This window comes from Meriones unguiculatus (assembly GCF_030254825.1).
Source record: "Meriones unguiculatus strain TT.TT164.6M chromosome 13 unlocalized genomic scaffold, Bangor_MerUng_6.1 Chr13, whole genome shotgun sequence".
NCBI classification, from domain to species: domain Eukaryota; kingdom Metazoa; phylum Chordata; class Mammalia; order Rodentia; family Muridae; genus Meriones; species Meriones unguiculatus.
Genome location: NW_026843580.1, coordinates 2307151 through 2334833, shown reverse-complemented (window position 1 = coordinate 2334833; position 27683 = coordinate 2307151). Strand labels below are relative to the sequence as shown.

Here is a 27683-nt window from a genome sequence, read left to right as displayed (position 1 = left end):
TTTGAATTAGTATACTTTTTACAGAAAGGAAAAGGATCTCTCACACACCTTAATGCAGGGTAAGTAGTGGATGAATACACTGCTCTAGATGCCAGAATGGGTTACATTGGCAGTTCTACTTCACGGTTAACCCAGGATAAAAGAAAAGAGTAGGAGTGGAGAAGGTCAAATCTCAGAATGTAAAGAGGAATTTGAGTTTTGCACTGAAATTAAGTAGGTGACTTGGAAGTGAGGAATGTGTCAGGTCTATTGGCTTTTCCAATAAGCTGATTGTGTTGGGTACAGATATCACATTGTTCTCCAGATACAGATTACATATGCATCATAAAAGAAAATTCTGAGACACTTAATAGTCCAGTATGAAGAGTAGATTCCACTGGTTACTTTTGCTTTGGGAAAGCATGGACCAGTTATTTTGCCTGTGTGTACAATGAATGGACATTTTCAGGCCTTCTCATAATTCCCCTACCATGGCAAACCTGGTATAACAGGTTTTCGTATGAGAAATTGTTATTCTGTGGAAAGTTTCTCACTTCAAACTTGTCCAAAACAGCCCAAATGGGGAAGTTGATCCCTAAGCTCTTGCTGTCCATCTTGTTGGCTGAAATCATGTTGCCTCAAGCTAGAGAAGAAGATTCAAACATATTTTTCCTACTTGTTTTTCAAGCAGAACACAGGGCCTCAGATGCAGAGCCTAAGGGAAGAGTTTCAGAACTCTCAATTGCAGTGGAGGAAGTTTCAAGAAGAACTTGGGGTCATAAGTGTGACAGCTGTGCTCATTAACAAATTGAGAAGCACACATGTTCACAAACACTTGAGTTTAATATATACCTGATGGACATCCTTAGATATGTATCCACCAGTCTTTTGCTGGACATACATGTGTGTCAATAAGATGTTCTGGATCTTTATTGCTGGGCTCCTGTATATTCCGAACCTTGTGTATACCTTTACTGACAATGACTGCTATGTAAGAATCAAACAAAGTTTTCACCGTGGAGGAGATGTAATGATTGGTGCATTTTTCCCCCTTCATGTTTACTATAGAAGCGACAATATTCCTAATACAAAGTACACATACTTTTCCCGGGACCTTCACATACAGTAAGTAAAGTTATTGATTTTCAGAGTTCAGATTTCTTGTGTTTTAAAGAATGTATGGATTAAAATTGCTCTGTTATCAACAATCACTTTCTCACTCTCAAATCTTTTTAAGTATATTTTCTCTTCCTTTCCTCTTTCAAAGTAAAAGTGATAATTTTGGTTTTATTCATTTTGCTTTTCTCACTCATATGATATTGCAGTTTCATGGTATATATTTTACATTCTTGCAATGCCAGATGTATTTAATATTTTCAGTGTTATGATTTCAGAGTGTGGATTATTCAATGTAAGTATGAATGGTACCTCTGTACTTTCTTTAAGTTCAGATGTGCTCTTGTGAGAAGAGATGATGTCACTGAATGCAGAGTTCTCTGAGTACCTAGAATGATGCTTGAGTGACAAGGATTGACTGTGTTAATGCAGCTGATTTCTCAACAAGACTGTCACAATTAAACTTGGGGATCACATTTCTTCTCAACACATGTCTTTGTTTGTCTATTTATTCCCCAATTCAATGTTTCGTTGCTCGTCCTTCATATGCTGAGACTGATGGTAAATGGTTACCTTTTTGCCATATATGTTTCCATTGCTTTTTCCCATTCATATTTGTGTGCTCACTAGGATGCTCTTTCTTTGAGGGTGGTCACTTAAAGATGTTTTGTTTTATTTTTTCCTATTTTTTTCTGAAATATGAAAATTAAGGGATGATGTCCTGTAAGCATAGTTTCCTTGAAAATTAGTGACAAATATTCAAGTATGTGTCTTTATAGCGAAAATAAACTGTGCTCATACCATAAAGACAGTCTAGATTTGTACGAATTAATTAAAAACGACTCTAAAGTAAAGCAATGAACCTTGCAAATATCTGAACACTTGAGAAATCAGTAAGAAGACAATAGGTAAAAATTTACAAAATAAAATATAGTTGTGAAGGTAAATTGTGTTTAGTGTGGCATTACTTAATATTTCTTAAAATGTTGGTGGGGTGTTAAATCAAACATCAAGAATAGTGGAGGAACAAATACGTTCAGATATAAAAATGCTTAAAATATTTTGCAGTGGTAACAAAATTACTTTAAAACTAACAGCATAGATGAGTACATATCTAAAATTTCATATCTAAGGCAATAATTCAGATCTTGATGCAGTAATTCGAGGTAGATTTAATCATTAAAAGATCATATTTTATCTCAGCTAAAATCACAAATTTGTCCCAGCAGACTGGGAACATTTGTTGTTGGGTGGACACCTTTTACTTCATTATAAAAAAAAAATGCCACTTGTTACTCTCCTTCTGCTCTCTACTTTCAGTGGCTCAGGCACAACTATACATCTTTTCTCCTTATCATGTAGCAACAATCCCATATGGGAAAAGATTATACTTGCAGTTACATGTGCCATGAGTGTCTTGCTTGTCCATGATGAACGAAAGGATTGTATCCTGTAAAAATTACTCAATTTTTTACAAGTCAAAAATGAAATCAAAGTAGTTCATGACATGAAAACAGTATTTTTATTATAAAAGTTTAATAATATTATCTTATTCAATGCAATGCCCAATCATATTTTTGAATAAACTTAAAATATTTAAATTATATTTTTCTGGGGAAAACAGGTAAAATAGAGCAACTGCAAGTTTTCTAGAACATTGCTGCATTGTCTAAAAATCATCCTTGAATGTCCTTATTCATTTTTATCTTTCTGAGTATTAGCAGTGAAAATGGTTTCTCCCTTAACTCTATCTTGATCCTGAGCAAATTTCTTTGCTCTTGCTGGTAGCCTTGTAATTTAGCTCTCCAATTCTGTGAACAGCAGGCCTGTGGTCTTTTCTTGTACATAGTCAGATTGGCCCCTGAGTGTCCTCTAAATCCTTTCATGGAGGACTATCATATGTCTGGACTTCATTCATCTGCTTGAACAGTACAATTTTGGTGTCTGCTCTTCTGCGTCCACTGATCTTTTGTCATCTCCAGATTGTTCTTTTAATTCAAAATTGGGTTGTATTTGCTAGTTTTTCTTTTCTCAGGACAAAGGAGATGTAAGACACAGAGGTATTTTCCAGCACAACCAGAAACACAACACTAACCCATCAAGTTGTAATGGATTTTGCATTGTGAGTGAGTGCAAATGCAAGTGCTGAAGTGAGTGCTGATGGCAGTCATTGTCAGCAGGATGGGGAGTGTTCTACCATTTATTTCAAACTCTTACTTACAGAAATAGTTGTGAATTCAGAACTTCCTAGATTAAACGTTTTATAAGCCAATGGGTTAAGAGATTATTTAGTTTTATAATGGTTCATTTTTTTCTCTACGCTAACTGTATAAGTAAATAGTTCTGAGTATCTTTTTTAATTCATTTCTTAACACTATGTCCCAATAATATCTCCTCCCTCTTTTGCTCCAAGTCCCACACTCCTACCTTCTTTCCTGTATCCCCCTTCCTTGCCTCCTCAGAAAAGGAGAGCCTGGCCATCCCAGCACATCAGGTCTATCAGGACTAAGTGCTCCCTCCACCACAGTGGCCAGGCAAGGCAGCCCTGCCAGGTGGAAGTGTTGGAAAATCAGGCAAGACAGTGCCTGTCAAAAACAGCTGCTATGAACACATTTGAGCAAATGTTTTTGTATGATAGAGTATCTCTTGTGTATATGCCCAGGAGTGGAATGGTATAGCTGGTTCTTAAAGTACAGCAATATATATGATGTTAGCCCTTTATCAGAGTTAGGGTCAGTGAAGAACTTTTCCCAAACTGTAGGCTGCTGTTTTGGCCTGTTAACAGTGTTCTTTGCCTTAGAGAAGGTTTTTAGTTTCTAGACATACCTTTTATTAATTGTTAATCTTAGAACCTGAGCTGTTGGTGTTCTGTACAGGAAGTTGTCTCCTATAAAAATGAGTTCAAGGCTCTTCCCCACTTTCTCTTCTAATAGATTTTGTGTGACTTTTTTTTATGTTAAGGTCCTTGACCCTTTTAGACTTGAGTTTTGTGCAGTGTGATAAATGAGCTTCTATTTGTGTTTTTCTACATGTAGAAATCCAGCACAATTTATTGAAGATCTATTATATGGTTTTGGCTTCTTTATCATAATCACCTCTCTGTAGGTGTGTGGATTTATTTCTGGGTCTCCAATTCAATTCCATTGATCTAACAGTCTGTATCTATTCTAGCACCATGTAGATTTTATTACTGTTACTCTGCAGTAAAGCTTGAAATATTTAATGTTGAAATCATAAATTTTTCCCTGATTTTTAAATTAAATTATTTTTTAAATAATTACAGTTTATTTACTTTGTATTCCACCTGTAGCCCCTTCTCTCATTCCCTACCAATCCCACACTCTCTCACTCATCTCCTCCCTGCTCCTCTCTAAGTCCACTGATAGGGGACTTATCCATAAGGGCTATATCCATCCAGTAAAAATCAGATCTTAGAAGCATCAAACCTAAGGGTGATTTTTCATGGCCATCTCCCTCTCCATGCTGATATTTGGTTTTGTTTGAGTATACATCTTCTTGTATATGCTTTTATAATAACTGTGAGTTCAAAGGGGCAACTAATCTGTGGTAGACAGAAACTATTGTTTTCTTGAGGTCATTTGTAGCCTCCAACCCTTACATTCTTTTCAATTCTCTTCACCCATGATCCCTCAGGCTTGCTGGCAGGGGTGTTATATGTAAGCCTCATTTATGGATGAACACCTCATGGGTAATATTACCTGTACCATGATCACTCATGGTTTCTGTATTATTTGACATCTACTGCAGATGAAGGCAGAGCAATGTACTAATCCATGGGTACAATAAATCATTAGAAGTTCATTTCATACTTATTGACTTAGCAGAATAACAGTATTAAATTTTCCTTTGGGTTCTATGATGCAACTAGTCACAGACTCAGGCCAGTTTTATACTGCCCACCATATAGGATCTAAGGAGTGGATCTTATAGTAAATGAGACAAAAGTTTGTTCCTCATGTAACATGTATGCCATTTTTGTACCAGAAGGCATGTGGTATAAGATAAGTGAGTACTGGTTCCTTTGTGGTTCACAGATGAGTGAGAGAGATGACTACTTTTGTTTTATTTAGTGGCATACATTGCACCTTTCAGCATCATGAATCTAACCAGGAGAGAAAAAGCATCCAGGTGAGTACCAGCTAGATTTCACCATGTTCTGTAATTTGAGTATCTAGTGCACTCATCAGTTAACTCTTACCATCAAATTTGCAGGGTCAAATATTTTACTTGCTAATATATATTCTAGATAATGAATATGAAATATATACTGTTTTTTTGCATCCTTATTGTAACCCTATCCCCCTCTCCTTCCAGTTCCACACTCCATCCCCTTTCCCCCTTTCCTTTTTCTCAGAATAGTCAAGCTTCCTTTCAATTCCACCCAGCTCATCAAGTTTCATCAGGACTAAGAATGTTACTCTTCTCTTTTGGCCTTGTAATGCATTCCCACGTGGGAAAAGTGATCAAAGAGCAAGTGAGTCTGTATCCAATGCAGTCCCCACTTCCCTTACTAGAGGACTCACATGAGATCCAAGCTGCCTATCTGCTTGCTAATCTTTGTAGGAGACCTAGGTCACTTTATGCATGAACCTTGGTTGATGCTTCAGTCTCAGCAAGCCCTTCTGGGTTCTGCCTAGTTGACCCTGTTTGGCTTCTTGTGGAGCTCCTGTTACTCTTAGGTCCTTTTACCTTCCCTCCATCTTTTCCTCTCAGAGGACAATTCTGTCAGGCTCCTCCTGTATTGCAAATATAGCAGAATATACCTCATAGTCTCAGGGGTTGGCACTCTCTGATAGTGTGCGTTTTAGGTTGGGCCAGGGATTTTTTGGAAATTCTCTTAATATTTCTTCTATCTGTTTTATCTTTATCCTTGCAAACCTTGTAGGCAGGAAAAACTTGGGGTCAATGTATTTGTGGGAATATTGGTGTTCCCCTCCCTTAGCTGAGACTAGTCTAATTAAAGGGCATCCCCTTCAGTCTCTATGGCCTCTGATACTAGGTGCCTCTGATTGAATCCTCATCATATCCTCCCAGGAGCCTATCCAGACTTAGGTCGCAAGCTTATCATAGAGATACCCCACCCTCAGGTTCTTTTTCTCTCTACAGTCCTTCTGACTTCTCCTCCGTGCTTCATAATCACATTATAAGGTACATAAAAAAGATAAGTAACAAGGAGGATGTAAATGATGATACATTATTCTCACTCAGAAGGGGAGTAGAATAGACGGAGGTAGTGGCTGCAGAGAGGGAACTAGTTAGGAGAAGAGTCACAGAGAGTTAAGAGGATGGAGAACCGAACTGGGGAGAACAAGGGCAAGAGGACAGAAGATCTGTATTTGACTTTCTTAATAGAATTCAGAATAATTATATTAATTGTATACAAGTTCACAGAGTCATACAGTTTTCTGGTCTAGGTAATTGTGGTGCTTGCTGTTTTTTTTTTTTTTTTTTTCAAATAAGAGTCTTTCTAATAGAACTTTAATTAAAATACTTCCGTTGCTAGTGTCTGTATTCCTACTTCAGTCTTTGTAGTCTGTCACAGTGCTCCTAAGTTTGGGGTTTTTCATAATTTCAACCTGCTAAACATAAGTGCATCCTTCTTTATTTGTTGTATTATGATATATACTAAGTGATTTCTTTTGTTTCATTTTGTGTGAAAATTCTAGACAAATCTATGAGGATTAAAAAAAAAGCACAATGGCATATAATCTGTAAATCTCAGCAGCAGTCTAGAATAGAGCTATTGAGGAGGAAAGAAAAATACACTTTTCTTTGAACTTGCATGCATACCAGTTATTGGGCAGACCAGCAGCTATGCTAAAGGGGCAATAAAAGTTTTTGAAAAGGAGTAGAGAAGCACAAAGTATCAAAGATGCAAACATCTGATGGAAAATACAAAATGACACAAAGACAAAAAGAAAACCATAAAAGGATGTGAATAAAAGGCCAGAACTCTGACTAAAATTCCACATGTAAAGATATGCTGAATCTCTTTTTGCGGTTATGTTTAGTGTAGAAACATTCTCTTTCTCTATAGATCTTTCCAAAAGTAATAAATATTGCTTTTCTATGAACACCTGAAAATGTCTTAATACCAAGTATTTCTATAGACAACTGAAAAACAATTTACTAAATTTAATCTTAAGAATTCCACCTTCCCGATGGTGAGTGCTCTCTGTCACGAACAACTCCACATTTGGCTAAGGCCGAGGATCTGGCTTGCTTCCATGTATGTGGACCTATCTGCATTGCCCACGTGGCACGCCTGGGTTGGCTACCCAGAGGCTATTTAAGCTGTGGGCTGGCTTTCCCCAGGGTCCGAGGATTGTTCAAGGTTCCTGAATAAACTGCATTGAAAAAAAAAAAAAAAAAGAACACCAAAAAAAAAAAAAAAAAAAAGAATACAGCATTGTGAACAGGACATTTTAACACTAAAATGAAATACTGTCTTTTTGTGTGGGGGGATTTGAGATTATTAAGATTGAGAATTCTGTCCTCACTGTTTTATTAGTAGACAAATCAAGGCTTGCCTTATAAGGTAAAACACCGTAGGTTCAAGTGTGAGGACCTGATTTCAGAACTCCCAAGAATTGAATGTGTTCTTGTTATCCAGTGATCATATAAAGGGTAGAAACTGGGAGAGTTAACTCTCTACAAATTTGTTAGCCCTTGTGCCAGGTTTATTTGCTGAGCACAATCAAGAACATATGGGGTCACTTGGTGTGCTACTCTCTCTTCTTCAAAGCTCAGGAGCAGGGGATGCAGAAAGAAACTTAGTGATTTCAAGGCCAGGTGGGGTTAATGTTAACATGTTCCAGGCCAGCAAGTGCTTTATGGTCAGACTCTGTGTCAATCAATCAAATATGTCAGTCAGTCTGTCAATAATTTTAAAAAGTGATTAAGAGATACTGTGTAAAATTATGGGCCCAGTTTGGACTGACCCTTGATGTCTTCCATTTATAGTGACTGACACTCATAAACCTTATTCATGAACAATTACTTATTTTCCAAATATAAAAATAAAAGAAAATAAATAATATAATATTAAATTACAGTTCCTGAGACTGTAGCTAATGAGGGTTAACACCGTGGAATCTTAGCTAATGCTATATAGTTAAAATGCCCACTGTAATTCCAGTCATTCATGAGAAGATAGTAAGATAGTGATTTTATAGAAATATTGGCACTTGAATTTTAAAATTTCTTGCATTAAATATGAAGTTTGTATGGTCAATTTCTTCTTCCTGTGTAATCTTGTGAAACCCATGCAGGTATACGCTTAAGAATTACCACTTTGTTCTGGCCCTGGTATTTGCCATTGAGGAGATCAACAGAAATCCTCAACTTCTACCCAATACAACTTTGGGCTTTCATCTACATAGTATTGGATTTTCTGAACAGGGTGTTCTTTTCGGAGCCATTCATTGGATCACAGGTATAAACAAACCCCCATGTAATTATGAGTGTGGACAGAAGAAAAAATTAGCTGCTGCTCTCACAGGAACATCGTGGGCAACATCTGTGTACATTGGGACACTGTTAACACTCTACAAAATACCTCAGGTGAGGCATATGGTGTTGGAATGAGGAGTCAGGCATCCTTTGTTGAAATTGCTGGTGTCTGAAAATGTAAAATTGGGGCCCTTGAACTAACCAGCTATGAAAGGAAAATATGTAGGTTCTTGATGATAGTACCACATTTCTGTTACTTGAAATAAAAAAGGAAGGAGAGGAGGATGAGACTAGCTACTTCTGTCAGCAATTTTTTTGTGGAAAACTCTGTATTGGGCTTTACTCTTAAAATAAGAAAATCCAAAATTCAACCCAAATGTTTTGATCTGTTGACTCAGGTCTGAGATGTTGTTGGATGCTAATGTTCTTCCTCTTATTTCCAATTTCATTTTTTTTTTACAGCTCTCTTTTGGGCCTTTTGATTCTACCTTGAATGCCAAAGGACAGATTAATTCTCTCTATCAGATCGCTCCCAAGAACACATATCTTTCACTTGCCATAGTCTCTTTGCTGCTTCATTTCAGATGGTCCTGGGTTGGCCTGATCCTCCCAGATGACCACAGAGGGAATCAGATGCTGTCAGACTTGAGAAAAGATATGGAGAGTAATGGCATCTGCATAGCCTTTTTGAAACTGATCTCTGACACCATGAATTCACTTTCCAATGAATTATGGAAAAATATGGAGGAGATTCAGGAATCCTCAGCAAATGTGATAGTTATATATGGGGACATTGTATCTTCACAAGGATTAATGAAACACGTTGGACACCTGTTTATGACATGGAAAGTCTGGGTCTTAAACTCTCAGTGGGATGCTATGAGACATGCTGATTATTTCATGATAGACTCAATTCATGGAAGTCTCATTTTTACACATCATCATAAAGAGATGGTTGAGTTTACAAATTTTATTCAAACAGTTAATCCCTACAAATATCCTGAAGACACTTATCTTCCTAAGTTTTGGTATTTGTTCTTCAAGTGTTCATTTTCTGACCTTGACTGTCAACTTTTGGAAAACTGCCAACCTAACGCTTCTTTGGAGTTACTGCCCAGACACATTTTTGACCCAACCATGAGTGAAGAGGGCTACAATATATACAATGCTGTGTATGCTGTGGCCTACAGTCTCCACGAGATGAACCTTCAGCAAATACAGATACAATCATATGGTAATGGAAAAGAAATGGAATTCTTCCCCTGGAAGGTAGTATCACTTCTTGTGTGGTAAGATGAGCAATGTGACATTTTTATTGTTTTCTAAGTCACTCAAATTAGGTATCATAAGTTTTCTGTATGTTGTCATAAGCAAGGGAGAATATTTGTTTCTCTGTCTAGGCGGCAGTACAAAATCCTAAGTAAATATCCTTTGAAAATAACATACCAGGAACAAAGAACAAACAAAAGTCAATATCAAATTCATATGACAAGTTACCTCACAGTCTTCTTTATAATCTCTGCACCTTAAAGAGTGGGGCTTTCCCATCTGTATTCTTCAGAGCAGAAGTAGGTGAATTAAATGAGTTAGGAAGTAGGTTATGAAATGAAGGATCATTTTAAGTGAACTTCAGACTTCAGGGCCCTCATTTGAAGAATTGAAGCTCTAAATATATGGAAGAGAAAAGGAGTTCATTCCCTGTCAGGTAATATCCCTTCTTGTGTGTTGTAATATCAGTAATGTGACTAAATTTGGGCATTATAGGTTTTAAATGTTTTCTTAAGCAATGGCGAATATGTGTTTTCCTGTCTAGAGGGCAGTACAAAATCCTAAGTAAATGTCCTTTGTAAACATCATGGCAAAAAAAACAAAGAAAAAGAAAAGTCAATATTACATTCATATAACAAGTTGCCTCACAGTCTTCTTCATAATCTCGGCACTGTGAAAAGTGGGGCTTTCCCATTTGTACTAGGCAGAGCAAACCTAGGTGAAGTAAATCCTTAATGTTTGGAACACATCTGAGCACTATCATAGGGTTAAGAAATGAAGGATCACCTTAAAGTGAATTTTAGACTTCAGGGCCCTCATTTGAAGAATGGAATCTCTAAATATATTCCGAACATTGGTTAGCTTTTTAAAGCAATGTAAATGATCTCAATTTACATAACCTGCTGTCTTAGCTGTGCTTTGTACAAGAATATCTCTGGAACAGAATGTGTTTTTCAAAACTTAATGCATTTCAATCCAAGAATCATTCATTTGATGACTACTTCCAATTTGCTTTTTATCATGAGGGGTTAACAACACTGAGATTTCATTGTATTACTTATTATCTGAGATGCATTTGAACATATGTTTCTGAATCTCTTGTAGCTCCACCCTTTCCTAAAGAACACACTTCTGGAAAGTCATGTGAGCAGTCACACAGAAATGGATGAGGGAAGAAACTTAGACTCAGTGTATGATATTCTCAACTTTTGGAATTTTCCAAAGGGTTTTGGATTAAAGGTCAAAGTAGGAAACTTTTCTCTATATGCTCCCCAGAGTCAACAGTTGTCTTTATCTGAGCAGTTGATTCAATGGCCTACAAGCTTTACAAAGGTGAGATGTGATTCTTCTCATTGCTTTGATTTTTCATGAAATGGAAAATAATTTTCAGGATGTAATGATCCTTGGACTGTCATTCAGGACCAAACAATATTTAACTACCACTAAGAAATTGCCCATAATTACAGCCTATATAGACTACTTTCCTTTTCCCTGCCTCTGAACAATACAGTAGTTTATTTTTACTTTTGATTAAAGCTCGTGCAGTTCTTTTTTCTTTTATCTATCTATCTATCTATCTATCTATCTATCTATCTATCTATCTATTACAATTTATTCACTTTGTAGCCCTGATGTAGCCTCCTCCATCATCTCCTTCTAATCTCACCCACTCTCCCTATTTTCTCTCTATGCCCTTTCTTTAGGCACCTGATAGGGAAGAAACTCCTCCCCTTCTATCTGTCCCTAGCCTATCAGGTGTCATTAAAGCTGGCTGCATCATCTTCCACTGTATCCTGGCAAGGCTGCACAACCCTCCGCCAAGAGGGAGTTAATCATAAATCGAGCTAATGAGTTCATGTCAGAGACAGTCCAGTGACCCCTTACTAGGGATCCTACTTGGAAACTGAACAGTCTATGGGCTTCCTCTGAGCAGGGGGTCTAAGTCATGTCCGTGCATGGTCCTTGGTTGGAGTATCAGTCTTTGCAGGTCCATCTGAGCCCAGGTTTTTGACTCTGTTGGTCTCCTTGTGGAGTTCCTTTCCCCTCCAGGATTTTCTATCTCTTTCTTCTTCCATAAGTTTCACTGCACTCTGCCCAAAGTTTGGCTATGAGTCTCATTATCTCCTTTGATACCCTGGTGGGTAGAATCTCAAGAAGTTCTTATAAACAGAGTGTCTGTTAGATTTTGTCATTGCCTCCAAACATTAAAAGGAAGTTATTTTATTATGCAGCCTAATAAAATTCAGTGAGAGAAAATGTGCCGTTTTGTTTTGCCAGCCACTCCAAAAGTAGAATTGCATGATGTGTGTGTGTGTGTGTGTGTGTGTGTGTGTGTGTGTGTGTGATATTGTGATATTTGGTTTGCTTGTAAATATTTTAGAAAAGCAACTAAGAGAGAACACTGAGAAAGACAAACATGGGATATACTCACTTATATAGACCTATAAGATATGATAAACATAATGAAATCTATACACCTAAAAAAGATAATCAATTGAGTGGACATGGGGTAAGATGATCAATCCTCATTTAGAAAGACAGATGGGATGTGCATTGAACGTATGACAGGAGTCTACTGAGCGCATCTGAAAGACTCTAACTAGCATTGTTTTCAAAGCAAAGACGCATGACCAAACCTTTGGCAGAGTACAGGGAATCATAAGAAAGAAGGGGAGTTAGTCTGATGGGGAAAGGATAGGAGCTCCACAAGGACCAAATATATCTGGGCACAGGGTCTTTTCTGAGACTGACATTCAACCAAGGACCATGTATGGATATAACCTAGAACCTCCACTCAGATGTAGCCTGTGGTATCTCAGTAACCAATTGGTTTCCCAAAGTGAGGGGAACAGGGACTATTTCTAACAGGAACTCAATGACTGGCTCTTTGGTCTCCCCACCCCCGAAGGGAGGAGCAGTCCTGTTAGGCCACAGAGGAGGGCTTTGCAGCCAGTCCTGAAGATACCTGATAAAACAGGATCAGATGAATGGGGAGGATGTCCCCCCGTATCAGTGGACTTGGAAAGGGGCACGGTGGAGATGAGGGAGGGAGGGAGGGACTGGGAGGGAATGAGGGATCGGGACACGGCTGGGATACAGAGTTAATAAAATGTAACTGATAAAAAAAATAAAAAAAAGAAGTAAAAAAAAAAGAGAACACTGAGCATGGCTGACAATGTGCGAATGAAGTAGATCGTGTTAGGAAAAGTATGTTTTAGGAGACAAATTAGATGAAGATATGAAATTCACAGAACATAATCAGAGATTAAAGAATGTAGTTGTTCCCTTTCTATATTCTTTTTATTCTATTTGTGATAGTAGCCAATGAAATATTGGCCTCATTTTGTGGTGTGTCTTTCCACCTCACATTAAATTCTTCACAGAACTGCCCAAAGATTTGTTTCCATGATGAAGCCAAGCCTGTCAAGTTCTCAGCCTTCACAACCACATTGGATATAAAAGTTCACCCTATTAGCAAATATACAGACAGCTTTCTGGAGCCATACTGTGACTTTCTAGAACATTACTTTAATGACCTACTCTTATCAGCAGCTTTATGTATTGTGCCAAGATTTAAACATGTGGTCTACGTAGCCCCAAAACTGCCAAAATCAGCAATACCAAAACCCAATGTTTTCAATCGTATGTGTAATCATTTGAAAATTTACTATTCAGTGATACTCAGAAATACTCTGCTTACTTGGATTTTTCACAAAAGACTGAGCATTTGCTAACAACTTTTATTTCCCTCAGATTCCTCAGTCTGTGTGCAGTGAGAACTGTAGGCCAGGATTCAGGAAAGCCGCCCAGGAAGGCAAGGCTGTCTGCTGCTTTGATTGCACTCCTTGTGCAGAAAACGAGATTTCAAATGAGACAGGTAAATACAGGCTTACAGAGGATTTTCCTATCTCTACAAAGGTTATCTGCAACGCCTAAGCAAATGGTACCGGAATGGAGAAAATATATAAACTGTTTTCTTTTCTTTTTTTTTTTAACTATGTAATTGCATTTTTATTTCTCAAGGATCTATATTTTAGAGTTACAGGTTACATGTAGAAAGACATTTGCTCAACCATGTTTATAGCAGCTTTACTTGTAATAGCCAGAACCTGGAATCAATCCAGGTGCCCCTCAATGGAGGAATGGATACAGAAATTGTGGTATTTTTACACAGTGGACTATTACTCAGCAATCAAAAACGAGGAAATAATGAAATTTGCAGGCAAATGGTTGGATCTAGAAAATATCATTCTGAGTGAGGTATCCCAGAAGGAGAAAGACACACATGGTATATACTCACTCATATAGTCCTATAAGATATAATAAACATAATGAAATCTATACACCTAAAGAAGATAAGCAAGAAAGAAGACCCAGGGTAAGATGATCAATCCTCACTTAGAAAGACAAATGGGAGGTGCATTGGACATAGGAGAAAACAAGTAACAGGACAGGAGCCTACCTCAGAGGGCCCCTGAAAAACTCTACCTAGCAGTGTATCAAAGCAGATACTAAGACTCATGTAGAAAGAACAGAAATATTCATAAATACATTTGTCAGTATATATATATAGCATACATTTATCATTATCATAAATCTCTCTCATCTATCTATCTATCTATCTATCTATCTATCTACCTACCTATCTATCTATCTATATACACATACATAAAAACAATAAACAGCAAAAAGCAAGAAACTGGGGAAAATCCAGTTAACTTTTCAAGGGGAAATAAAAATGCCTACTATTTTTCTTTTCTCTTCTCATCTATCTTGTCCCTTTCAATTTTTTGTTGGAACATCATTCCAACAAAATATAATTATTACCAGAAATATTATAAGTAAGTAGGAAGCCTATATTTACTGATTAATATTCTTTTACAACATCAGCGATGGGCTAAAAGACTACATTTCTGGACTCCTTAGGTAGCCTTCCTATGTCTATCCAGAGTATTTCTGAAACCTAAAAATTCCCCTGTGTTTTAATTGTTTGCCTCATCCCTTCTTTATTCACTGTTTCCATATTTCACTGTCTGTATCTTAACAATGTAGTTTCTGCTTGTAGGTTTTTGGATAATTAGAATAGTCACAGTTTGCCCTTGATTCACATACAGACACCAAAGGAAAAAAGATCAGTTTCCATATTTTTGTTAATTTTTTTCTTAGATAGATAGACATTAGACATATGCATACATAGATACATAGATGATAGATACATAGATAAAACACTCTAGACATTAAAGGCATCCTTGACTTACATTGCTGATCCATTGCAAATATTCTTCCCTAAAGAATATTAACAGTCTATTCCTTTCCAGAATAGACACAGTGTTTTGAGTCTCATTTCTTTATGGTCACATTTATGATTCACTTAAGGCTTGGATTTCTCACATCCCATTTATGTTTATTCTTAGTACAAGTGTTTTTCAACACTGCAGGTGACTGAAGAGTTGGGTTTGATTTCCCAAGTACATGTATTTTATCTTTATGATAAGATATCATACTGCAAATAGATCTTTTCCTATCATTTGTTCTTTTTAATCTACCTCCCTTTCTCTAAATATAGACTCATTCTCACATAATATAATACAAATAAATTTCCCCTTCCTCTGCTTCTCTCAGTTTTCCCTTACCTTCTCTCTCATCCAGATCCACTTCTTATCTGTGTCTCACTAGAAATTTAACGGGCTTCTGAGAAATGATAACAAAACATAAGAAATTAACATGTAAATAGGTAAAATAAAACCCATCATATCAAAGTTGGAGAAGACAGGTCAACAGAAAATTAAAAGCCCCAAGAGAGGGCACAGGAATCAGAGACTCACTTGTTTACACTTTCAGGAGTACAATAAAAGTGATAAACTGGAAGCTCTAGTATATGTGCAGTGGACCTGATAAAGAAAAGTGTGGGCTCTTTGATTTCTGGTTTTTTACACTGAATAAGGCACTAATCTGTGAGTATTGCAGAATGTAATCCAACATCATTTTTTTCGAACAATAACATTGGTTTGACCAAAGGTCTCTGTGTTATCAAGTCTCTGGTCCTTGGTCGCTCAAATAGTATCAGGAATTTGTATCATCTCATGGAGAGATTCATGAGCATAAACAGACATTGGTTGGTTATTCCCTCAAGGTTGGTGCCACAATTAATTACCTAGCATATTCTGTAGACAAGGCTGGTTATATACCAAAATTTGGAAGTTGCGTTGGTGTAAACACACATCTGTTTGCAACTTAAAAGTACCATTCTCTGTAATAAACAGTTAGAACCTGGAGAGTGAAGGTTCTACATAGCACCATTTTAACCTCTTCATGTTTAATGAGTTGCTTTGTTGTATTGTCTTCCACTGTAGGGCCTTGATGTCAGGTTATTCAGGAAAACCTCTTGTCTTGGCAGCAGCCTAGTTTTCTTGGGATTTCCATTTCATCTTTTTAGGCAACAGTGCAAGATCATGGAACCCATCCTGGTACTTGAAACTGCATTATTTGACAAGAGATGGCCAGTTGGGTTTCTGTCCCCCCACTATTTGGAGACTTCATTAGGAGATTTCAATAGGACTTCATTAGGCTAACCTCACTCCAGATAATCTTTTCTATCTCCATCCATTTGCCTGAAAATTTCACAGTGTCATTTTTAAACAGCTTATTTAGAGGCCATCATATAAGAATGTATCATATAAGCTTTATTCATTCTTCTGTTGAGGGACATCTAGGTTGTTTCTAGTTTCTGGATTTGTGAATAGCGCAGCAGTGAACATGGTTAATAAAGCGACCCTGTGGTAGGATGAAGCATCCTTTGTGTATATTCCCAAGAGTGGTAAAGATGAATCATTCTGAGAAAAATAGCTCATAGATTACAATGTGCTCCTCGTACCAGTTTTCCATCCTACCAGTAAGGAAGGAGAGTTCCTACTCTACATCCTTGCCATTATGAGCAGATAAATATATTTTTGTTCTTAAGCATTCTTAAAGATGAAAAATGGGATGTCAGAATTTCGCCTATCCTCTGTTTGTGGAGAGCAACAAATATCTTTGGCAATAGCCTAAGTTGTTGGGAGTTCTCTAGGGCCCTTTTTGTTAGAAGTGCTGCAATGAAGTCAATCATTATTACTGTACTAAGGTAGACTTGTGATTTTAGATCTGTGGAGTTTCTTTTAAGTTCTTGGGAGTTTCACATCTAGATATATCTCTTTGTGTAATCTGGTGCTCATTTTGGACCTCTGCTTCTGCTCAAATAATGTGTTTTTTTTCATTTTTGCTATTTCTTCTTTTAAAGTTTATACTACAATTTTATAATCCCATTGTTATTTTTTCTCCTCTCCAGTCATTCCATAAACACTTCATTAATTTGTTTCAACTTTATTGACTATTTTGATTTTTATTGAAAACAATTGTTTTTCATACAAGATATCTTAATTGTAGTTTCCTCTTCCTCTGTTTCTTGTTCCCAGAATTTCCTCCATTTATATTCCCTTTATTGATTTTATTTCCATTTTCAGTTCTTTTTTTTTTCAGTTGTTTTTTTATTTTTTTTATTTTTTATTTTTTATTTTTTTTATCAGTTACATTTTATTAACTCTGTATCCCAGCCGTGTCCCGATCCCTCATTCCCTCCCAGTCCCTCCCTCCCTCCCTCATCTCCACCGTGCCCCTTTCCAAGTCCACTGATAGGGGGGACCTCCTCCCCATTCATCTGATCCTGTTTTATCAGGTATCTTCAGGACTGGCTGCAAAGCCCTCCTCTGTGGCCTAACAGGACTGCTCCTCCCTTCGGGGGTGGGGAGACCAAAGAGCCAGTCATTGAGTTCCTGTTAGAAATAGTCCCTGTTCCCCTCACTTTGGGAAACCAATTGGTTACTGAGCTACCACAGGGTACATCTGAGTGGAGGTTCTAGGTTATATCCATACATGGTCCTTGGTTGAATGTCAGTCTCAGAAAAGACCCTGTGCCCAGATATATTTGGTCCTTGTGGAGCTCCTATCCTTTCCCCATCAGACTAACTCCCCTTCTTTCTTATGATTCTCTGTACTCTGCCAAAGGTTTGGTCATGAGTCTTTGCTTTGAAAACACTGCTAGTAAGAGTCTTTCAGATGCGCTCAGTAGACTCCTGTCATACGTTCAATGCACATCCCATCTGTCTTTCTAAATGAGGATTGATCATCTTACCCCATGTCCACTCAATTGATTATCTTTTTTAGGTGTATAGATTTCATTATGTTTATCATATCTTATAGGTCTATATAAGTGAGTATATCCCATGTTTGTCTTTCTCCTTCTGGGATATTTCACTCAGAATGATCTTTTCTAGATCCCACCATTTGCCTGCAAATTACATGATTTCCTCCTTTTTGATTGCTGAGTAGTATTCCATTGTATAAAAATACCACAATTTCTGTACCCATTCCAGCGTTGATGGACATCTGGGTTGTTTCCAGGTTCTGGCTATTACAAATAGAGCTGCTATAAACATGGTTGAGCAAGTGTCCTTTTTGTGTACTTGAACAAACTTTGGGTATATGCCTAGCAGTGGTATAGCTGGGTCTGGAGGAATCACTATTCCTATTTGTCTTAGGAAGTGCCAGATAGTTTTCCAGAGTGGTTGTACCAGTTTACATTCCCACCAGCAGTGGAGGAGGGTTCCCCTTTCTCCACAACCTCTCCAGCATGTGTTATCGCTTGAGTTTTTCATCTTGGCCATTCTGATGGGTGTAAGGTGATATCTCAGGGTCGTTTTGATTTGCATTTCCCTGATGGCTAATGAGGATGAGCATTTCTTTAAGTGTTTTTCTGCCATTCGATATTCCTATGTCGAGAATTCTCTGTTTAGCTCTGTTCCCCATTTTTTAATTGGATTACTTGGATTGCTGCTTTTCAGCTTCTTTAGTTCTTTGTATATACTGGATATTAGTCCTCTGTCAGATAAAGGGTTAGTGAAGATTCTTTCCCAATCTGTAGGCAGTCGTTTTGTTTTGATGACAGTATCCTTTGCTTTACAGAAACTTTTCAGTTTCATGAGGTCCCATTTATTGATTATTGCTCTTAGAGCCTGTGCTGTTGGTGTTCTGTTCAGGAAGTTGTCTCCTGTGCCAATGAGTTCTAGGCTGTTCCCCACTTTTTTTTCCAATTGATTTAGGGTATCTGGTTTTATGTTGAGGTCCTTGATCCACTTTGACTTTAGTTTTGTGCAGGGTGATAAATATGGATCTATTTTCATTTTTCTGCATGTAGACATCCAGTTGGTCCAGCACCATTTGTTGAAGATGCTGTCTTTTTTCCATTGAATGGAATTGGCTTCTTTGTCGAATATCGAGTATTCATAGGTGTGTGGATTTATTTCTGGGTCTTTTATGCGGTTCCATTGATCCTCCTTTCTGTTTCTATGCCAATACCATGCAGTTTTTATTACTATTGCCCTGTAGTACAGCTTGACATCAGGAATGGAGATACCTCCAGATGATCTGTTGTCGTACAGGATCGTTTTGGAGATTCTGGGTTTTTTGTTTCTCCATATGAAGCTGAGAATCTTTTTTTCAAGGTCTGTAAAGAATTGAGTTGGTATTTTGATGGGAATTGCATTGAATCTGTAGATTGCTTTTGGCAGTATGGCCATTTTCACAATGTTAATCCTACCAATCCATGAGCACGGGAGATCTTTCCATCTTCTGATATCTTCTTCGATTTCTTTCTTCAGAGACTTGAAGTTTTTCTCAAACAGGTCTTTCACTTACTTGGTTAGAGTCACCCCAAGGTACTTTATGTTATTAGTGGCTATTGTGAAGGGTGTTGTTTCCCTAATTTCTTTCTCAGCCTTTTTGTCTTTGGTATATAGGAGGGCTTCTGATTTTTTTTGAGTTGATTTTGTATCCTGCCACTTTGCTGAAGGTGTTTATCAGCTGAAGGAGTTCTCTGGTTGAATTTTTGGGGTCGCTCATGTATACTATCATATCATCTGCAAATAGTGATACTTTGACCTCTTCCTTTCCGATTTGTATCCCCTTGATCTCCTTTAGTTGTCTTATTGCTCTGGCTAGGACTTCAAGTACTATGTTGAAGAGATATTGGAGACAATGGGCAGCCTTGTCTTGTCCCTGATTTCAGTGGGATTGATTTAAGTTTCTCTCCATTGAGTTTGATGTTAGCTATAGGCTTGCTATATATTGCCTTTACTATATTTAGGTATGTGCCTTGTATCCCTGATCTGTCCGAGACTTTAAACATGAATGGGTGTTGAAGAAATTAAAGTCTTCCTAGAATTCAATGAAAAGGAAGGCACAACATACCCAAATTTATGGGACACATTGAAAGCAGTGCTCAGAGGAAAATTTATAGCACTAAGTGCCGGCAAGAAGAAATTCGTAACATCACATACAAACAACTTAATGGCCCAACTGAAAACCCTAGAAAAAAAAGAAGCAGATACACCCAAGAGGAGCAGATGGCTGGAGATAATCAAACTAAGGGCTGAAATCAATCAACTAGAAACAAATAAAACTATCCAAAGAATCAATGAAACAAAAAGCTGGTTCTTTGAGAAAATCAACAAGATAGACAAACCCTTAGCCAAACTAACTAAAATGCAGAGAGAAACTATCCAGATCAGCAAAATCAGAAATGAAAATGGGGACATAACCACAGACATTGAGGAAATCCAAACAATTATTAGGTCATACTACAAAAGCCTATATGCCACAAAATTTGAGAATCTAAATGAAATGGATAATTTTCTTGAAAGATTCCATCTACCAAAACTAAGTCAAGATCAGGTAGAAAGACTGAATAGCCCTATATCTCCCAAGGAAATCGAAGCAGTCATTAACAGTCTCCCCTCCAAAAAAAGCCCTGGACCAGATGGCTTCAGCGCAGAATTCTACAAGACCTTCAAAGAAGTGCTAACTCCAATTCTCCTCAAGCTATTCCACAAAATAGAAACAGAAGGAACACTACCAAACTCATTCTATGAAGCCACAGTCACCTTAATACCTAAACCACACAAAGACCCAACAAAAAAAGAGAACTTTAGGCCTATCTCTCTTATGAACATTGACGCAAAAATACTCAATAAAATACTTGCAAACCGAATCCAAGAACACATCAAAGATATCATCCACCATGACCAAGTAGGCTTCATCCCAGGCATGCAAGGGTGGTTCAACATACGGAAATCCATCAATGTAATCCACTACATAAACAAACTGAAGGAGAAAAAACACATGATCATCTCCTTAGATGCCGAAAAAGCATTTTCAGTTCTTTTACACTTTTGTTTTCTTCAGCTGTTTGAGATTTCTTGGCTTTCTTTGAGAGATTTGGCCATTTTCTCCAACTTTTTGTTTGTGTTTGCATTGATTGTTTCATGGGATTTATTCTATTTCTCTTTAAGGACCTCTACCATCGTTACAAAGTTCATATTAAGGTCTTTTACTGGTGTATCAGCTATGTTGGAATGTTCAGTGTCTACTGTTTTAGCATACCTGAGTGGTAGTGTAGACATGTTGCCTTGGTTGTTATTGATTTTGTTGTTATGCCATCATCTAGGCATCTTGGTATGGGGTGCTTATATGTCTAGGAAAGGATTTCTAGATACTTGTCTATGTTAAGTGACTGTTTTGTTCCTTGGCTTTTGTTGTCTCTTTGGATTTTAGAGAGTGTAGGGGCTGTGTATTGCCCGTTTTACTTGCTTGCTCAACTGGTGTGTTCACAGGGAATGCCTCCTGATTATGGGGATGCCATTCTAGAATGAGTAGGGGGAAGGAAATTTGGAGGAGAAAGTCCTTGTGATCTGTAATGGATGGAGTCAGAGAAGAATGGGGAACAATGTCTGGTATACCACTGGAAATGAGACTGGGGGGAATTAGATGTCCTAAGAAGTGGCAGTGTGTGGGTCTGTGTTGCAGGATATTGAATCCAATCATGAATGCTAAGTTTCAGAAATATGAAAAACAAAATCTGTTTTTAAATGTGGCTCAATTTTTGACGCTAGAGCTTTCTGTGTACTGTAAAAGTACTTCTAGTGCGGTTCAGCCTTAGCACATACATTTTATTCCAGGAGCTTTTTGTAAACAGGATTATATAAAGTTAACCCTAGGTCAAGAGGTAGAAAAAGAAACCAGCTGACGGGGATTAAACACAAAAAAAGGACTTCAAGTTGTAGGATATTTAAGAATGGAGAAGAGACTAGACCAGTTAGTAGGTGTCCTCTTCTGTCTCTATGAGCTGTACTACTAGGAGTTTTTGTTTGAGTACATACCATATCCTCCAAAGAGCCTACACAGTTTTAGAACTCCAGCTTGTCACAGAGAAACACCTACCCTCTTTTCTATTTTGTCTACCAGCATTCTGTCTTCTCACTCTCGTTCTCCCCAAGTCTAATCTCTACCCTCTTAACTCTTTTTGTCTGTCTCCTACATTGTTCCCTGTCTTCAAACATTCTCTATGTCTGTTCTATCTCCCTTCTGAGTGAGATTTTTGCATCCACCTGTGAGTCCTCAATGCTCCTTATTGTCTTTGGGTCTGTGCCACATAGTATAGTTTCTGTGTACTATGGCTAAAATCTACTTATAAGTGAGAACATACTATATGTGTCTTTCTGTGTCTGGGTTACCTCACTCAGGATGTTCTTTTTTAGTTGCATCCATTTGCCTGCAAATTTCATTATTTCTTTGGTTTTAATAACTGAGTAGTAGAATTCCATTTGGGGAGGAGAACATCAACCCATGCACAAAATTTGTGACCCAAAATTTCACCCCATCCCTTACAAGATTTGCAGGGATAACAATAGAGCAGAGTTTGAGGGAATGCCTATCCAATGCCTGGCCCAACCAGACTCATCCTATCAGAGAGTGCCAAACCCTGACACTATGAAGGAAGCTCTGATAAACTTGGAGACCACAGCCTGACAGAGTTGTCCTCTGACAGGCTCTGCCTAGCAGCATCTCCAAACAGATGTCAATACTCACAACCAAACGTAGGGCAATGTGTATGAAGTCTTGGGGGAAAGTGAGAAGAAAGAAAAAAGGGCCTGAGAGTGACAGGAGCGCCACAAGAAGACAAACAGAGCTGAAAAACCAGGGCCCAGAGTTGCCTGCTGAGAAGAAGCTTCAATCAAAAAAAAAAAAAAAAAAAACAAAAAAACATGCAATAACTGGACCTTGGCTCCCTACAAAGATGTAGTAGATATGCAGCTTAGGCCTCATGTGGGTCCTCTATTAAGGAAAATGGAGATGCCATTGAACATGGACTCACTTGCCACCATTTTGATCACTTTGCAGGACAGACTTGCCAGGCTTCAGTGGAAGAGGACATGCTCAGTCCTGATACAGTTTGATGAGCTGTGAGGGGAGGAAGGAGAAATTTCTGTTTTTGAGAAAAAGGGTAGGGAAAGGGGAAGAGAGGAAGGGAGGAACTGGGAGGGGAGAAATGATAGGATTACAAGAACGTATGGTGAAAAATAAATAAATAAATAAATAAATAAATAAATAAATAAATAGATAGATAAATAAAGCAGAAAATGGCATCCTTTCATGAAAAGGCAAAAACAGAATGGATAAGGGGCTTCTTTTGGCACATGAGCTGAGTATGAAAGGTTAGTTTCCATCTGGAATGTAGGCTGTGTAGAAAGGTCAGCTGGGTACTGTCTCTGCTTCCCTGAACTGAAAGGATTTCAACAGCATATGGCTCCTCTTTATTGGTAAAATTGAATTGATTGCATTTTTCATTATTAGTAGTAATAATTTATTTTTGTGATTTAAAATATTCTTTTTTTCTTTATAAATTACACTTTATTCACTTTGTATCCCCCCCATGGTTCTCTCCCTCCTCCCATTCCAATCTCTCCCTTCCTCCACCCTCTACATGCATGCCCCTCCCCAAATCCACTGATAGGGAAGACTTCTTTTCCTTCCTTCTGATCCTAGTCAATTAGGTCTCATCAGGAGTGGCTGCATTGTCTTCCTCTGTGGCCTGGTAATGCTGCTTCCCCCTCAGGGGGAGGTAATTAAAGAGCAGGCTAATCAGCTCATGTCAGAGTCAGTCCCTGTTCCTATTACAATGGAACCCAATTGGATACTGAACTACCATGGGCTATATCTGTGCAGGGGTCTTAGGTTATCTCCATGCACAGCCCTTGGTTGGAATATCAGTCTCAGGAAAGACCCCTGTGCTTAGACATTTTGGTTCTTTTGCTCTCCTTATGGAGTTCCTGTCCTCTCCAGATCTTATTGTTTCCCACTTCTTTCCTAAGATTCCCTGCCCTCTGCCCAAACATTGTCCATAAGTCTCACCATCTACATTGATGGTCTGCAGGGCAGAACTTTTAGAGGTCCTCTGTGTCAGGCTTCTGACTTGTTCCCTCTTTTCTCCTTCTTCTGATGTCCAGCCTCTTTGCCTTTCTGGGTAGGAATTGAGCATTTTAGCAAGAGTCCTCCCTCTCTTATTCTTTAAAAAACATAGGTTTGCTTTAGACTTCTTATTGCCCTACCTGACTGAGATGGGATCTGAGATATAACAAAAAGCAAGGAGAGAAAGGATAGTGGGGGAAGATTTGTGTAAACCACAGGAGATAAGAGGTGCATGGAAAGCTGCCAAGGCTGGTCTGCTTTGGAGCATGGGAATTCAAAGAAAGAAGAGAAGTCTGTGGGCAGCCTAGCTGGTTTTCTGGAGGGAATGACCACTGCTTTCCCAAGATCTTCCTGTTGGAGTTGGATGCTAGGATACAGCTAAGAGTGGGGAGAAGTAAAATAGGACAAGGATGTCTGTGGAATCCAGAGAAAATGTGGACAGGGAGCAAGAGAGTTTGCAGCAGGTGTTCTGTTGAACCACTAAGGATGTGATTGAGGAATGGGGTCTGGAGGAACAAGAGAGAAGAATGTTGCAGGCAGTCCATCTGGTTTTCTGGCAGGCATGGCTTCCATTTGGCTTATTGTGTCAAGTTTACTCCTTTACAATTTTCCAGATGTATTCAATACATTGCAGGTATGCTCCCCCTATCAACACTTGTCAACATTCATCCTTAACTGTCCCTTTAACAGTTTCATATTTTTTATTAGGTTTCATCATGGTCATCTGCATGACCATTTAATTCAGATTATACCTTGGAAGATAGTGTACTCATCAACTGTTACACAAGTAAAATTTTTAACTTGTCATTTATTTGGGTGTCTTTGCAGGACATAATATAACAGGGAAAGGAAGACAATCCCTTTTCTTCAGCTCATACTTAACCGAACCAACCAGCAAACTTATCCTTATTTGTCGATATAATTGTTAATGCAATACATGTGTAGCCTGGAAGCAGGCAATTCACTGTCTTCACTTTATGTCCATTTTACATTCATTTCCATAACTTTTCTTGAGTGTTGGAGCAGATGCTTTAGAAGTCCTTGTTTCTTAATGGGGATTAAAGCAAAACTACTCAGGAAAATCCACACTCCCACTTCTTGGCAGTCAGCACAGATCACTGTGAAAAGGCTTCTTTGAGTAAGAAGGAGAGTGTTACTTTGCAATGTGTGTAAACACAAAAAAATAGAAGATTGTTTGACAATAAGTAAAGTAAGCTGAATAGCAGCATCGAGTTCCTCCTTATATGATATTACCTCTGTCCCCCCAATCATGAAATTTCATGTGGGCTTATAGTACCAGGAATGAAATACTCTTTGATAAATATTCCTCCTGTGCATTTTAGCTACATTGTGTGTCCATAAATATATTCAATATGCACAAAGTAGGAGCACTTCAGTTATGAATATACTAAATCATTCACAGTTTTCTCTTAATGACTATATTTTGAAACAATACATAAATCAAAGTATGGTAAACACATGATAAAAATAAAAATTCAAAGATTCACTGATTCATTATTAAAGAATAAGAAAAGCCTATTTTAGAAAGAAGTGCTATTTTATATGAATTAGTTAATAATCACATATCATGTAGCTTAAGTAAGAGATAGAATTCTATGCCTAAAGCATACATTGTACATATAGAAAATCAACAAGAAATCACTCATAACAGAAGCAAACAAATAAGCTGTGAATTTTGAAAACAGTTGAGAAAATATCTTGAGAAAAGAAAAACGAACAAGAGAATAAAACAGAGATTTTATTGTCCTGAAAATACACTTGATAAATATTTAACTGAAATATTAAACGTGAGAAAATCCATTGATGTGGTCTTGGTTGTCAGAAATTCACAAAGGTTTGATGTATGTAATAGAAATATGGCATTAAAAACAGAGGTGTATATGTTTTTAAGTCAAGAAAAAAAGACACAAATGTTTAGGAGCAAAGTATTCAGATTTTCTTTTTGAATGACTAGAAATATTACAAAAATTCTCTCACCATATGTTAAAATTTTCTGTAGCTAAATATAACAACATATTAGTAGTATAGAATTTAAGCTTTAAGAAAAAATGGTATGTTTTATGATAAAATGACTAAGAGTATGAAACAAACTAGACTATTATTGGATTATGAGAAAATAAGTAAATGTGAGTCTCATATTTGAGAACATTTTTGTTAATTAATTTTGTTAATTAATTACAAACACTGTTGACCATATTGTACAAGATACATGACCAGATTTAGAGATTATTTTTACAAGAGTTTGTAAGAATCCAATTAGAATTATACACTATAATTCGGTAATCTTATGACTTATAATACAGATACAACCTACACAGAGGAATAGCATTGAGCTTCTTTGATTTTTCTCACCATAGGTAAAGATGGTTTTATAGATTTGAAACGATTCATAGAGTATTTAAATATATGTTTCTGAAACAATAAAGGAGGGTGAGTCAAGAAACATTTCAATGAGCCAAGTTTGAGTAACAGCTTAGGGGGAAGGGGAGTACCTGAGGATTGAATCACAGACACTTCATTTCTGAACAGATATGGACCAGTGTGTGAAGTGTCCAGAAAGTCACTATGCAGACCCAAAGAAGAACCACTGTCTCGAGAAAACTGTGAGCTTTTTGGCCTATGAAGACCCCTTGGGGATGGCTCTCACCACCACAGCACTGTGCTTCTCTGCACTCACAGCTGCGGTCCTAGTGGTCTTTGTGAAACACAGGGATACAGCCATTGTCAAGGCCAATAATCGGGCTCTCAGCTACACGCTGCTCTTGACACTCATCCTCTGTTTCCTCAGTACCTTGCTCTTTATTGGAAAGCCCGACACAGCCACCTGCATCATGCAGCAGACAGCGTTTGGGATTTTGTTCACTGTGGCTCTCTCCACAGTGTTGGCCAAAGCTATCACAGTGGTTATTGCATTCAAGGTCACTGTTCCAGCTAGATTGGTGAGGTGGTTAATGGTATCAAGAGCCCCTAATTTCATCATTCCTTTCTGCACACTGATCCAATTTATTCTCTGTGGAGTCTGGTTGTTTATCTCTCCACCCTTCGTTGATCAAGATGCTCATGCAGAACATGCCCACATCATAATTGTATGCAACAAGGGTTCAGCAGTTGCTTTCCACTGTGTCCTGGGATACCTCTGCTCCTTGGCACTTGGAAGCTACACCATGGCCTTCTTGTCCAGGAATCTGCCTGACACATTCAATGAAGCCAAGTTTCTGTCATTCAGCATGCAGGTATTCTTCTGTGTGTGGATCACTTTCCTCCCTGTCTACCACAGCACAAAGGGAAAGGTCATGGTGGCTATGGAAGTCTTCTCTGTCTTGGCTTCCAGTTCAGCACTCCTTGGTTTGATCTTTGCCCCCAAATGCTACATCATTTTGATAAGGCCAGAAAAGAACTGTTTTCTTGACATCAGGCACAAAAACCCCTCAAAAAGAAATATTCATTTCAAATGTAATTAAAAATTAAATTATTCTGTGTTAGTAAAT

General features: G+C 37.8%; 1 protein-coding gene across 1 annotated transcript; it reads left to right on the top strand.

Moving 5' to 3' along the window:
* Positions 1 to 895: 895 nt before the first annotated feature.
* LOC110566936 (vomeronasal type-2 receptor 116-like) lies at positions 896 to 27663 on the top strand. The gene is made up of 6 exons (XM_021664856.2): positions 896 to 1104; positions 8388 to 8679; positions 9031 to 9837; positions 10942 to 11169; positions 13591 to 13714; positions 26725 to 27663. The coding sequence occupies exons 1-6, from the start codon at positions 896 to 898 to the stop codon at positions 27654 to 27656; spliced, it is 2592 nt and encodes an 863-aa protein (XP_021520531.1). The 3' UTR covers positions 27657 to 27663.
* Positions 27664 to 27683: the final 20 nt, after the last annotated feature.